Source organism: Octopus bimaculoides, chromosome 19 (assembly GCF_046866305.1).
Source record: "Octopus bimaculoides isolate indiv1 chromosome 19, ASM4686630v1, whole genome shotgun sequence".
Lineage (NCBI taxonomy): Eukaryota > Metazoa > Mollusca > Cephalopoda > Octopoda > Octopodidae > Octopus > Octopus bimaculoides.
In genome coordinates this window covers 48,550,545-48,565,241 of record NC_142946.1, presented here as the reverse complement: position 1 = coordinate 48,565,241, position 14,697 = coordinate 48,550,545, and the positions used below count along the sequence as shown (strand labels likewise).

Here is a 14,697-nt window from a genome sequence, read left to right as displayed (position 1 = left end):
AGTGGTGAAATAAACACACACATATCATATAGGTTTCTTTCAGTTTCCATCTACCAAATCCACTCACAACGCTTTGGTTGGCCCAAAGCTAAGGTAGAAGACACTTGCCCAAGCTGCCACAGTGGGGCTAAATCTGGAATCATTTGGTGAGGAAATAAAAACTTCCTGCCACACAGCCATGCCTACGCATGTGACAACGCTGAGCTCAAACCTTAATGAATAGAGCTTTGTTTCGTAGAGACTGACGACTGATTTAGGCTTCAAAGAATGGAAAATGGAACACACGTTTATTTCCAGAAAAGGCATGTATTAATAGTTTATTGACATTTAATGCAATAGATATACAGGAAAATCATGAACAGTGATGTATTACAGAAATAGTTATTTCATATAACAATTACCAATTTTAATATTTATGCAAAAATAGTGATTTTTTAATATGTTAATATATGTTAAAAAGATCCAGAAATATGATAAAAATGCATAAAGGAAATTTAGAGCAGTTTGGACTGTGATTTGATGAACTCAAAGCAACTCCTTAAATGAAAGCACATAATTGGTGACATTTAATTGAACTTAACAGCCACATTTTTTGGAGTTGTCCAGATAGTCTAACTCAGCACCATTTTGTTGGCTAGTGTCCTTTATATAATTACCTTGTTTAAAAGGTAGTAGCTTTTTATCCACACACTGCTCCATACTTATCATTACCTTATCCAGAAGGCACTCAACAGCCTTGGCCACACTTTGGCCTGTATAAGCACTTGTTTCAAAATATGTTAAACTAGAAAAAGAAAAAAAAATGTAAATCATTGTTACAAGGAAATAATATAAAAGAAAACAATGATTGTTACTTGATGTTTTTTATTATTTAGTTCAATCCTTAAGCATTCAGATGACACAGTCAAATGTAGTGATTGTTTATTCACATTGTTTTAAATTAGTCATACATTGTTTTGTAGCTTTCAGATTTTAATGGTGTTTATGATATTTTTAGAATGACAAAGTAGGTAGATGTCAGAGGTTGGATCTGGACAGTTTAACATAAAACAGGTAGAATATTTTGGCCAGATATGTTAAAGGTTTAAATCAGTGTTTCTCAACCATTTTTTTGCCTATGAACCTCTTTGATTCCTACTTTATTTGGAGTGGGGGAACCCCCATAGCTATTCAATGTTTAAAAAATCCTATTATACTTTTATAATTAAATATTATTTGGAACTTTATTTAAAAAATTATCAAAATATTTTGTGTATTGTAGAAGTATAACCAATTTATTGCACACAAGTTTTAGCAACAAAATCTTATATGGACCCCAATGGAGAAACACTAGTTTAAATCATAGTTATGTAGGTTAAAGTTTTCTGCCTGCTTGTTATTATTCAAACAGGGATGCCAGTCAACAGGATAGGAGTTGGGGAAGGAGCAAGCATGGGTTTAGCAACTGCTCTTCATAAGAAACAATGGCTCTTTACATAAATTATTCAAAGAAAGCATCTGTCTAATGATGAAAATACTGCACAGAACTGTTGTAAATACAACAAAGATTAACGAGAACCTACAGGAAGCTATTCAGTTGAACAATCAGATTCTAAAGGTGAAAACTTTTAACATAGCTGTAACCTGGCATGTGCAGGCATAAATCACAATGGCAAAACAGACCAGGTCATCAAGAAAATGGATATTGTATCTTGAGTAGGGGATAAAACTAAGCTCCAAAAAAATGGATGTCAACATATTAGAAGATAAGAAAGCTTTGAAATTGTTATTGAATTGGGAATATATATTTGACAAATTGTTTCATAAAAGGAAAACTTATGGAAAAAGGCCTTGGAAATAGAAGTTAACAACTAATTATTTTTTTTTCACGAGGGAAAATGAAATTCAAAAAAATTAGGAAAAATAGAAGAAAAAATAGTTGCAATGAATTTCAATTTCTCATTTTAAAAAATGGTTATTTTGAAACAAATATCTGCATTAGCTTATGATGATGATGATGGTGAACTAATAAAGATATTTGTTTCAAAACAACTATTTTTTAAAAGAGGGGAAATGAAATTTTAGAAAATTTGAAAGAAAAAGACAAAAAAGTTGCAAATCGATTTAATTATCAAATAATATGTCAAATTAACCTACTTGTATTCTTCTACAAGTTTATAGACTTTCTGCTCACTGACTTTGCGTTGATCTTCAAGATCAGCCTTATTTCCAATCAAAACAATATCTGGTTTGTCACAGTATGCATGTGTCTGTAGCTCCGTCAACCAACTCCGGATATTTAGAAATGATTTTTCATTTGTCAGATCGAATAAAACAAGAAAACCCATTGCATCACGAAAGAACGCTGTTGTTAAACTACGGTACCTATCAAAGAAGAAAATAATCTATCAAAATAATTTACAAAAGCTCAATGAATTTATTCTTTTCATCTCTATGTTATAGGATACAATTTTATACATAGAAATAATACATTTCTAAATCTCTCAGAGAGATTTATGCAGTGGTGATGCGATAAAGTAGTTGTATGCTGTCAACTTAATATGACAGTCCCATGAAGGGAATAATACTACTGCTATTTAGCCCTAGGAAGCAGCACCGCTTCCTGTTGGCCTTGACACATTTCCTGTTTCCAACTAGCAGGCCATTGCTACTCAAGACTTATTTACAGTTTTTACAATTTTACAATATTATAATACTAGAATATTATATATTTATTGTGATAAAACGAGTACTTTCACGCATTATGCAATCATCGGGTTTATGTAGTAGTAGTAATAGTAGTAGTAGTAGTGACAGTCATGTTCCACAATTGACAACTGTGGAATACTGCTGTCACTATTACTGCTACTACATAAACCTGATGATTGCATAATGCATGAAAGCACTAGTTTTATCACAATAAATACATAATATTCTATTATTATGATACTGTAAAATTTGTAAATAATAAAAAGTGGAAATCAGATTAAGTTGGAATTTCATTGATTAATATATTCTTCTATACACAATCATACAAACTCGGATATATACATATATATAGCAAATAAGAAAGTGGAGAGGATATAAAATCGACAGACACCAGCTGGTAAACATTCCAGTATGTCTATTTATTCAAATGTATTGGATGAATCCACACACATGTATTAGTGGTACAGATTGTCAAGTAGAAAAAGTTGGTAATTGCATAAACAAAGGTGTGGGAGTATATAAGCATATATGAGCAAATGAGCAGATTGTCACTAAAACCGAATGGGTATGTGGCTTTAGTGACAATCTGCCCATTTGCTCATTTGCTCAATTACTCATTTGTTTCTATATGCTTATATGCTCCCACACCTTTGTTTATGCAATTACCAACTTTTTCTACTTGACAATCTGTACCACTAATACATGTGAGTGGATTCATCCAATACATTTGAATACACTCACCCAAAGAGCCACACATTGAGACTGAACCAGAAACCATATGGCTGGGAAACAAACTCCTTACCACACTGCCACATCTCACAACAATCGCAGATTCCCAAACCCCTTGATGTTTGGCTGATTTGAAAACTAATGGAAAGCTTGTACGCATTAGACACAATAATAATTGTTTCATAACTATGTCTTTTGATTCATTTATCTTCACTTTAGTTTATGTGAATAAATTACCTTTCTTGGCCAGCAGTATCCCATAACTGAAGATAAATTCTTTGACTTCGACCTACAGTTCCATCAGCACTAGGTATCCGATGCACCTAAAATCCAAGATAAAGATATGCTGTATATTGCAAAAAAAAAAAAAAAAAGCCTGAAAACCACAAATGTAAAATATTTCTAAACTGGAACTATTTATCATTCTTAAGTAAGAATGTTGTTGACTTCAAAGTTTCAGCCAGTTAAGAATAATAAATTTGTACTCTACAAAAGTATAGAGTAACCCAGGCGTCGCCAACTTTTTGATAATGGAGTGCCAAACCTAGCTTCCAAAAGCATTGCACATACCAACCTCATATTATTAGTAGAGTTTATGCTTTTGAATCTCGCTATAGCAGAAATCTATTTTATTAATCCTTTAATAATTCAAATTGCATGGAAACAAATATAATTTTATTTAAAAAATTAATTTGAAAATTTTTTTTCAAATTATAAACAACAGAACAAAAATATAAACAACAGTTACATTAAATTAATGAGAACCGTTGATGGGTTACTGAGTATCCCATCAAATTAATATAAAATTGTTTTTATTATTACTGAACATACAACAAACATTAATCTGAACTGAAACTAACAACTTAACAATAAAACATCTGAGTAGCAAAACTCCCAGATCGTATAGATTTGATAGGAGCACAGTTTATAACGAGCCTATTCAGTGTCCATAAATATATCTTTACTGCCCACAGGCGGCTAAATATAGAGGGGGAAAAAACAAGGACAGACAAAGGGATTAAGTCGATTACATCAATCCTGTTGTGTAACTGGGACTTATTTAATCAACCCCGAAAGGATGAAAGGCAAAGTCGACCTCAGCAGAATTTGAACTCAGAAAGTAACGGCAGACCGCTAGGCATTTCACCTGGCGGGCAAACGATTCTGCCCTCAGTGTTTATAAATATTAGCTTACCAACAACTTGAACAATGCTACAAACAATTAGAAAATCTCCCTTGTAGCAACAAATAAATGTGTATATACAAAAGTTTCTGCAAGGTCTGTGTGAATATATCTTTGACAGCCCTGGTATCTGAAGAACATGATGCTGGTTTCTATGTGGTTAATAGTCCTACAAGAAATAACAGGACCCAGTACCCCAGAGAACTTTCTCAAGGTCCAATGTCTGCCTTGATATGGTTTCAATGGCTGGATGTCCTTCCAAATGCAAACCACTTTGCACAATATACTGGGAGGTTTTTTCATGGCATTATCACTAGTGAAGTTGCCAAGTAACTCGTAAGTTGGCTTTAAATGTTCTACTAAAACAAGTTGTTTATTGCACGCTGCAATTGTTTTCATTCCAGCACATGATCTCAGATCAGGTCACTTGCTATGCAAGTACATCTCCGTAAAGTTGTTTATTTTAGTTTTAAAAAGAAAGAAAAAAATTTACACTCTTGATTAACATGTATAAACTCTTCAAGAAAACAGTGCCTAAGAATATATATTAGTAATTGGAATTTAATCAACTTACAACTCGTTTTTCTCGGAAATCAATTCCAACTGTTGAAGTAAATTTGGAGACGAATGTATTATCTGTGTACTGATAGAGAAAACTTGTTTTCCCTACTCCAGAATCACCTGAAAACATAAATAGTGACGTATATTTATGTAGGAATATATGTGTGTATGTGTGGGGTGGGGAGTAAATATATCCGCTATAAAAAAAAAACTTTGCTGTATGTATACCTATTTTTTTTTTTTACTGCCCACAAGGGGCTACACACAGAGGGGACAAACAAGGACAGACTAACGGATTAAGTCGATTATATCGACCCCAGTGCGTAACTGGTACTTATTTAATCGACCCCGAAAGGATGAAAGGCAAAGTCGACCTCGGCGGAATTTGAACTCTGAACGTAGCGGCAGACGAAATACCGCTAAGCATTTCGCCCGGCGTGCTAACGTTTCTGCCAGCTCACCGCCTTTGCTGTATGTATACATACGTACGTACATACGTACCAACGTACATACATACATACATATATACAGTGCACCAACAGGAAAGTGTTGAATAAGTAAACTGTAGAATATAATAAAGTATGTAATTATGTGCCTGATGGTAAAGCAACCTGCAAAGGTGTTACTTATGGTTTGGGGTCCTTTGCAATCTGTTGGCAAGCATCCACTGAAAAACTTTTTTGTCAGGGAATTGGTACTTTCTGTCAGTGGTACAAGCTCCAGCCAGGTGCTCATTGAACCAAAAGTGAGGTACTAACTGGAGTATCTGGTACTGGCATAAATGTTACATGAAACTGAACCACCACTTCATGCAAATATTAAATCATCCTCATCAATTAATGTTAGTTTTCCATGCTGGTATGGGTTGGATGATGTGGAGGCACGTGGCTTAGTGGTTAGGGTGTCAGCATCATGATCATAAGATTGTGGCTTCAATTCCTGGACCAGGCAACGCATTGTGTTCTTGAGCAAAACACTTCATTTCACGTTGCTCCAGTCCACTCAGCTGGCAAAAATGAGTAACGCTGCGATGGACTGGCGTCCTGTCCAGCTGGGGAACACATACGCCATTGAAACCGGGAAACCGGGCCCATGAGCCTGGCTAGGCTTTAAAAGGGTGCATTTATTTTAATTATTTATGGGTTGGATGATTTGAATGGAGCCAGCAAGTCAGAGAGCTACATATGGCTCCAATGTCTGCTTTGGTATGGTTTCTACTGCTGGATACCTTTCTTAATGCCAATGACTTAACAGTCTATTGGGTTCTTTTTACATGGTACCAACACCAGTGAAGTCACCAAGTAGCTTGCAAAACAAGACCCCTTGATTGAGGAAGTGACAGGAGGTAATATTGATAGAGGTGAGTTTTATGCCAGGTGATGAGAGGTTAATATAACTAAGATCTGCTAGTTTTCAAATTATTCAGAATGAAAATATGACAAGATATATATATATATATTTTTTTCAACATACCCAATGCCAAGAACTTAAGAAGATAATCATAATCTGCAGAGGAAGTAGTGTTGGCTGCTGCTGAAGCACCAGATTCTGGCTCTAATAAAAGAAACAAAAGAAAAATATTTTTAAATGCTTTGTCAACAAAGAAAATTTATATTTTCCTAAAAGACAACTTTGTTTATCAACAGAAGCAAACAAGGCACTACTATTATTACTGCTACTACTACTACTACTACTACTACTACTACTACTACTACTATTACTCATATAATTTTATTAAGCAATTTATGCTCAACCTTTAAAATTGTCAATGTAAAGAGTATACTTTTCCGTTAATGGAATTTTTTTCTATGAAAGAATAGAAATTTATAATGGCTCTATTGTTTATGGCTATATTATAATGGATTCATTGTATGTGAAGCTACTGGAGCAGTTTGTGACTCAAACCATTATCTCTGATGTAAGTATGATAGTGAAAAAGAATAGAGATTCTTGTTGTTGTACCTGTCTTTTATTCAGTATAATTATTTTTTTTTTTTGTATACCATCCTTCAATACGTTGTTAGTTCACCAGTTATTATTATTATTATTATTAAGGTGATGAAGTGCTTAACAACATTTCTTCCATCTCTTTTCAAATAACACCAAGGTCAACTTTGCCTTTCGTCATTTTAGTGGGGTTGATAAATTTAACTACCAGTTGACCACTGGATCCAGTGTAATCAGTTACCCAACTCCCCACAAATTTCAGGGTCTTGTACTTATAGCAGAAAGGATTATTATTATTATTATCATCATCATCATCATCATCATCATCATTAAGGCGGAAAGTTGGCAGAATTGTTAGCATGCTGAATGAAACAATTAGTAGTATTTCACCTATAGCTACATTCTGAGTTCAAATTCCACCGAGGTCGACTTTGCCTTTCATCCTTTCAGGGTTGATAGAATGAGTACCAGTTGAGCACTGGGGTCGATGTTATCGGCTTAGCCTCTCCCCCGAACTTGCTGGCCTTGTGCCAAAATTTGAAATTGTTATTATCAATATTATTATTATTAAGTACCAGTGAAACACTGAGGTCAATGTAATCAACTGGTCCCCTCCCCCAAAATTTCAGGCTTTGTACCTATAGCAGAAAGGATTTTTATTACTTCCGCCTTTCCGCCTTAGCGAATGTGGAGGTATTGTTTGCTTGTTTGTTTGTCCATGGACAAGATATCTCAAGAACTGCCGGACGAATTTGGACGAAACTTTCAGGGATGTTTGGCCTTGTGACTGGCATGAACTGATTAGATTTTGGGATCAATCCAGTACTGAACAAAGATTCTGGATTGTTTTTGCGTTTTTTTTTTTTTTACTTAACTTTTGAGAGCGGCTGGGTTCATTTTTAGAGAGCAGATATTCTCATTTTAAAAATCATCTTCGGTTAATCATTGAGAGGACATTAGTGTTGCCTTGGTGGATGTCTGTGCTCTCTGAGTGTTCTTGTGTAATTGTTGTTTTTTCTAGTAAACTGAGACCACAATTTTATTTCAGTTCCCTGATAAAGTCTCTTACAAGACTAATGCACAAGAAAACCAGAATATTCACTCTGTCATCTACTAAAAACATCATATCTATATAAAGAAGAGTCATTGATAGAATTATAGAGCACAAATGCACAAAATCACAATAAATTGTTGAATAAATTTCCTCAGAGATTTTCTGATATTTTTTTTTAAACACAAATATACAAGACAGGTAGAAATTACATTGGAAAACATCTTTAAATTGCCTTCTGATATTTGGTTTCAAATTTTGGTACAAGGCCAGCAATTTCAGGGGAGGAGGTAAGCCAATTACATCAACTCCAGTATTCAGCTGGTCCCTGTTTTATCAACCCTGAAAGGATGAAAGTTGTCCTTGGCAGAATTTGAGCTCAGAATGTGAAGACGGATGAAATGTTGCTAAGCAATTTGCCTGGCATGCTAATGAGTCTGCCAGCTTGCTACGATTCATTTTAAGCAATAATCTGGCAAAAAACGTACAAAGTATCACAAGTACAAAATTGTGTAGACACTTTTCAATATGGAAACTATTTATTGAACATTCCAATTAACAACAGAAACAAATATAAAAAGTATTATGAAAGTAAAACAAATACAGGCATTGTTATGGAAGTCAACTGCCATAACAATGCCTCCATAGTAAATTCAGCATCCAAAACCAGCAAAACAAAAAAAAAAACATTATGAACAATTGCATAAAATTTAGAAACTTCTGTACATTGATAAATTCACATTTGAATGTTAATGCAGACATATCAAGTATACACATAGATTATAAAGTTAGGGTATTTCCAGAGAAGTACTCTACCCAAATACTGGGCTATCAACACTGTCCGGTTCCAGGCTAATGCTGGACTTCCTCAGGTGTAGAAAATCCAAGTTACATGACGTTCGCACCACAAAGTGGGTTTGGCAAAAAGTAAATAATCCCAATAATAATACTAATAAAACAAGGAAAATTCTTTAACACATCTTTAACGCCAACCACTCCAAGAGTGTAGTGGGTGCTTTTTACATGCCACTGGTACAGATGCCAGTCAGGGGACACTGGCATTGACCACATTCAGATGGTGCTTTATATATATATATATATATATATATATATATATATATATATATATATAAATACACACACACACGTGTGCAGAGATACAAATCTCAGCCTCCATAACTAATCTCATTTTAGCATGTGTTCCACCGGGCTTGCACGGGTGATTAGGTCTTCAACACTGTGTAACACCAAACAATACAATTCTCAATCATGTCCTCCATGTGATGTTTCACTGTGCTGGACTGCTACTAATTTTATCGACCACGAAAGGATGGAAGGTAAAGCTGACAATAGCACCATTTCAACTCAGAAAGCAAAGGGCTGAAAGAAATACCACAAAGCTTTGTTCCAATGCTACAACAATCCTGCTAGCTCACTGTTGATAATAATAATAATACTCAGCAGAATTTGAACTCAGAACATATAGAAGGAGTAAATGTCACCATGCATTTTTCCCAGTGTGCTAATAATCCTGTTAACTTGCTACCATAATAATAATAATAATAATAATAAAAATAATAATCATCATTTCTACTATAGGCACAAGGCCTGAAATTTGTGGGCAGGAGATAAGTTGATTACATTCACCCCAGGGCATAACTGGTACTTACTTATTTTATTGACTCTGGAAGGATGAAAGACAAAGTAGACCTTGGTGAAATTTGAACTCAGAATGTACAGACGGACAAAATGCCACAAAGCATTTTGCTCAGCGTGCTAACGATTCTGCCAGCTTGCCACCTTAAGTAGTAGTAGTAGTAGTAGTAGTAGTAGTAGTAGTAGTAGTAGTAGTAGTAGTAGTAGTAGTAGTAGCAGCAGCAGCAAAAACAAGAACAACTTGTGTAAAATAAAGCCAATATCAATGACGTAAGTAAAAATCTGAAGACCTTATTTATAAAATATTTCTCTTCTTAAAATCCTATCATTATTGAATATTTTCTTTCTTCTTCTTTCAATACAAACATATACAAAACAATTAAAAGGCTGAACCAAGATAGACTTGTGCACTTGCTGATCTCCTTTTGCTTCATAATACATAATTCAGAATTTGTCCTGTCAGCTGTATATTGTGTTTACATTTGTATTATAAGAAAACAATGCAAATATTAATGACAGATTTTAAAGAATGGAAGTATTCAGAGACCATTTCAGTTGTCTTAGATGTCATATCCCAGCAATATATTGCTATTTTTTCTTTTTCTTTTTCGTTCTATTTTTTATCTTTTGTAAGAAAACCAGACAAACACCTCATCACCAACCAGTCGTCTGGTGAGCATCCATGTCAGACAGATAACATCTTCACCAGGAAATGGGACAAACAATCCAGTGTAAATACCAAATGTTTTCCTGGTGAAGCATGTATCACCTAACATATATCTGAGGCTAGCTAGTGACTTCAGAGTGAGAGCCAAGAAGACACAGAAACAGGAGACGACATGAAGAAGGAAGACATGGGGGGCTAAAAGATCAAGCATGTTGGAATAGGTTTAGAGAAATTCTAATTGATGTTTATGACTGTAGGGAGTAAAATTTGGTTATCTGTAGCAAAGATAACAACTGGGTACTTCTACTTAATAACATGTTTCAAACTATAGATCAAACATGTGGATGGGGCAAAGTTTCAACCAAAAGGAAGGCGATATGGTGGTGGAATGACACAATTGATAGGATAGTAAAAGCTAAGGGATAGGCTTGGAAAATGTTGAAGGAAAGTGGCAATAGGAAACATTATCAAATGGCTACAAGAATATCTAAGTGACAGGTATACTTGGCTAAAGCTGAGACAGAAAGGAATATATTTGCAAATGTCCTGCAATGTAAAAATAAGAGGTGGGAAGAGTTCAAGATTGCAAGTGAAGGATTATCAATTCGGGTAAAATACTTCATAGGCTCTCTGTTAGCAGACCAGGCTAACAATATTGTTTAGATTAGTAAAGTATTCTTGTGGCAGGATCCAAGATTGTAGTTTATCACCATTCTATATTGTTGCACTTCAGTTATATTGTTTTTTTTGGTTTTTTTTTACACAGAGTGGTATACAAGACAAGGTATAAATAATGGTCATTATATATTTTTCCTTTATTGGAGTAAATTAATCTGTGTCAAGCAGTTTCACTCTGCATACTTTCGGTCTGTTCCCATAACAATAGTCTCAATATTTTTTGATCAGACCTTGTGTGTGTGTGTGTGTGTGTGTGTGTGTGTGTGTGTGTGTGTGTGTGTGTGTGTGTGTGTGTGTGTGTATGTATATATATATATATATATATATATATATATATATATATATACACGTGTGTGTGGTCACCTCTTGACAACTAGTGTTGGTTTGTTTACAGCTCTGTAATTTAACAGGTCAGCAAAAGAGACTGATAGAATAAGTATCAGACTTTAGGAATAAGAACTAGCAACGGTTTGTTTGGCAGACGTTATTTAAGGCAGTGATCTGGCATGGCGGCAGTCCAATGACTGAAAGACATAAAAGATAAAAAAGAGACTAAAAATGTGAGGGTGTGTCAATGGTTCCCACTTATTTATATTTGCTGTCCTGTAACTTCATGCCATCCAATGCCTTGTGAGTAAAATTAGTACACAAAAACTATACTGAAGTCTGTTGTGTATGTGTGTATGTATGTGTGTGTGTGTGCGTGCGCGCGTGTGCGTATGTATGTATACGTGTGTGTGTGTGTGTGTATGTGTGCGCATATAAATGCTAATGTTTCATGTCTTTATATGACACCATTTGCAGAAAACAGCAATGTCATGCTTATATTTGCTGTAATCAATATATCTTGAAGCTCTGTACTTTCAAGGACAGGTAAAACAAAAAAAATTCTTTCATTGAGGAACAGATAAGTGATGGCAGCAGGAAAGGTACCTAATTGTAAAATACTACCTCAAGTCCATACCTGTATGGAAAAGCAGATGTAGAACAGGAATGATTCTATATATTCTCTTTTACTTGTTTCAGTCACCTGACTGTGGCCATGCTGGAGCACTGCCATCATCATCTTTTGACGTCCGTCTTCCATGCTGGCATGGATGGGATGGGTTTGACAAGAGCTGGCCAGGCAGCTTCTGTAACTGTTTGGGCAGGATTTTTATGGCTGGATGCCCTTCCTAACACCAACCACTCAGCAGAGTGTGGACTTAGTGCTTTTTGCGTGGCACAAGCACAGGGAAGGTCAGTTTTGGCAAGGTTTTTACAGCTGGATGCTCTTCCAAATGCCAACCACATACATATATAAATATATATATATATATATATATATATATATATATATAGATACATATATATATACATAAATGTATATATATATAAACACATCACGCACACATATATATACACATACACACATATACATATATACATACACACATATACATACACACACATATACATATATATAAATATATACACATATGCATATATATAAATATATATATATACATATACATATACATGCATATACATATGTATATATATACATATATATATATACACACATGTATATACATATATACATATATATACACACATATAAACATATATATACATATATATACATACATATATACATGTATATACATATACATATATACACACACAAACATACACACAAACACACACACTTCTATATTTGGATTAAGCCTTAATACAGAAATAAAGAATCTTTATTCCACGAATGTGGTGTTGAGCACTCATTCTCATAGTTCAATATTTATGTACACTTATATACACAATATATACGTTTTATACATACTTTACATATATATATATATATATATATATATATAATTCTGCCCGAGAAACTTAATATATTTCAATTTTTCTCCCATTTATGGAATAAAAGAAAAATATGCCTCTCTTGCCCTTTTCAGAATTTTCAACTAATTTGCAGCTATTACCTATTTAGTGACACTGATTTAGTTCAACTAAATATTAAAAAAAAAAAACAACAAACTACTCAACTTTTCATCTTTGTCATCATTAGAGCCAGTGGGGATTGTTTCTTCTATTGCAAAGCCTGAAATCATAAAAAAAAACAACTAATTCATTAGTTTGTTAACCACAATTTTTTTTTATTTATATGATGAGATGGCCAGTTTCAAAACACAAGCTAATGCGAAATTTGTAGAATTTGGAAGAATTTCAATTTGCCAAGCAGACTATTTATTTATGCCTAGAGAGAATTAATTTAGGTGCAGCTAATTAAGCAGAGTTTAGAAAGTTAATATATTGTGAGAAAGCATGGAAAAATGGTACTTCCATGTGTGATGGCTCTTAAAATGAAAAATATTTAATGCATAGTGCAGAATTTTATGGTTTAAACAAACGATAAAAATTTGGTAATATTCATTTCTTAATGCTGAGTACCCACCCGGCCTAGTCTTTGGTTTTATAAGTGGGGGCAGTACCCACCCAACCCAGTCTTTGGTTTTATAAGTGGGGGGTTCCGCCTAATTGTGAACCAAGCTTAAAAGGTGGTGTCTTTGAAACTGCCTGAAATTCTTCATAAGTGAAGTAGTTCTTATACCTATTCAATCCTGAAAACTTTAGCTCTTAACTATGTATGGTTCTGATTTTAAGGGCATTCAGAGTTGGGGGCTGAGCCAAATTTGAGGATTTAAGCTAAACTTGGAACCATATTTAATGTCTAGTATCTCAGGATTGGGACATTTTCAATCTTTAAAACTTTGTACATGAGACTTACTCCAGGAATACATTACAAATAAATAATAATGAAATATTGTACATGCATCGATTATTTTACAGATGATACTAACAATGAGAAAAAAAAATTTCAAATTGTGAGATTTTTTGGATTTTGGCACCTGTGGAAAAGTTTCTGGTGATTAAATCAATTACATTCTGAAAAAGACACAGATGTCAAGTGCATCACCCAAATTTAGATCTGGAATTATTAATCATTGAAGAGTGGCCTTTTAAAGCATCCAACATTGGATTTTCACTCATTTCTGCACAAAGCTACTCTGTACAAAGTTTTCCATGTAATTATGTACCTGGATTTTAGGGTCAGTTTATTACCTATTTTAGAGGCAAATGACTTTGTGTTAAAGAGCTGAAACCCTTTTTATCAGAAAATCTATGTTCTTTTGAAATTTTTTCACAGAAAATCTTTTTAGAAAAAGTAAAAAACAAATGGTGCCACATTAGATTTCTTGGAGGGGTTAAACATGGTGAATTTAAGCTTTAGGTCACTCTTCAATGATCGATAATTCCAGATTTAAATATTTTCAATGTCTAAATTTTGGTAGAATAATAGATATTTGTGTCTTTTTTCAAAATGTGAATAGCTTAATTTCTCGAAACTGTCTCCAGAGTGCCAAAATCCTACCAATTCTCACATTTTGAAATTTAAAAAAAAAATGTTTAGAATCATCTGGATAACAATTGGGACATCTATAGTCATTCATTATTTTGTAATTTATTCTTAGAGCAGGTTGCATGTACAAAGTT

At 34.0% G+C, this 14,697-nt stretch overlaps 1 protein-coding gene across 6 annotated transcripts in view; it reads right to left on the bottom strand.

Annotated features, from left to right (window-relative positions):
• Positions 1-286: 286 nt before the first annotated feature.
• Positions 287-14,697, bottom strand: part of LOC106877025 (ras-related protein Rab-27A) — a 35,410-nt gene continuing 20,999 nt past the window's right edge. For 4 of the 6 annotated variants that reach the window (XM_089337606.1, XM_052974867.2, XM_052974866.2 and 1 more), the window contains 6 exons: positions 13,189-13,243; positions 6,635-6,715; positions 5,175-5,281; positions 3,655-3,740; positions 2,137-2,364; positions 287-784 (listed from right to left, as the gene is read on the bottom strand). In XM_089337606.1, the coding sequence (XP_089193732.1) occupies positions 577-784; positions 2,137-2,364; positions 3,655-3,740; positions 5,175-5,281; positions 6,635-6,715; positions 13,189-13,207 (729 nt within the window). In that variant the 5' untranslated portion in view covers positions 13,208-13,243 and the 3' untranslated portion in view covers positions 287-576. The remainder of the gene's footprint in view (positions 785-2,136; positions 2,365-3,654; positions 3,741-5,174; positions 5,282-6,634; positions 6,716-13,188; positions 13,244-14,697) is intronic. The other 2 variants (XM_089337605.1, XM_014925804.3) reach the window with 1 other exon arrangement.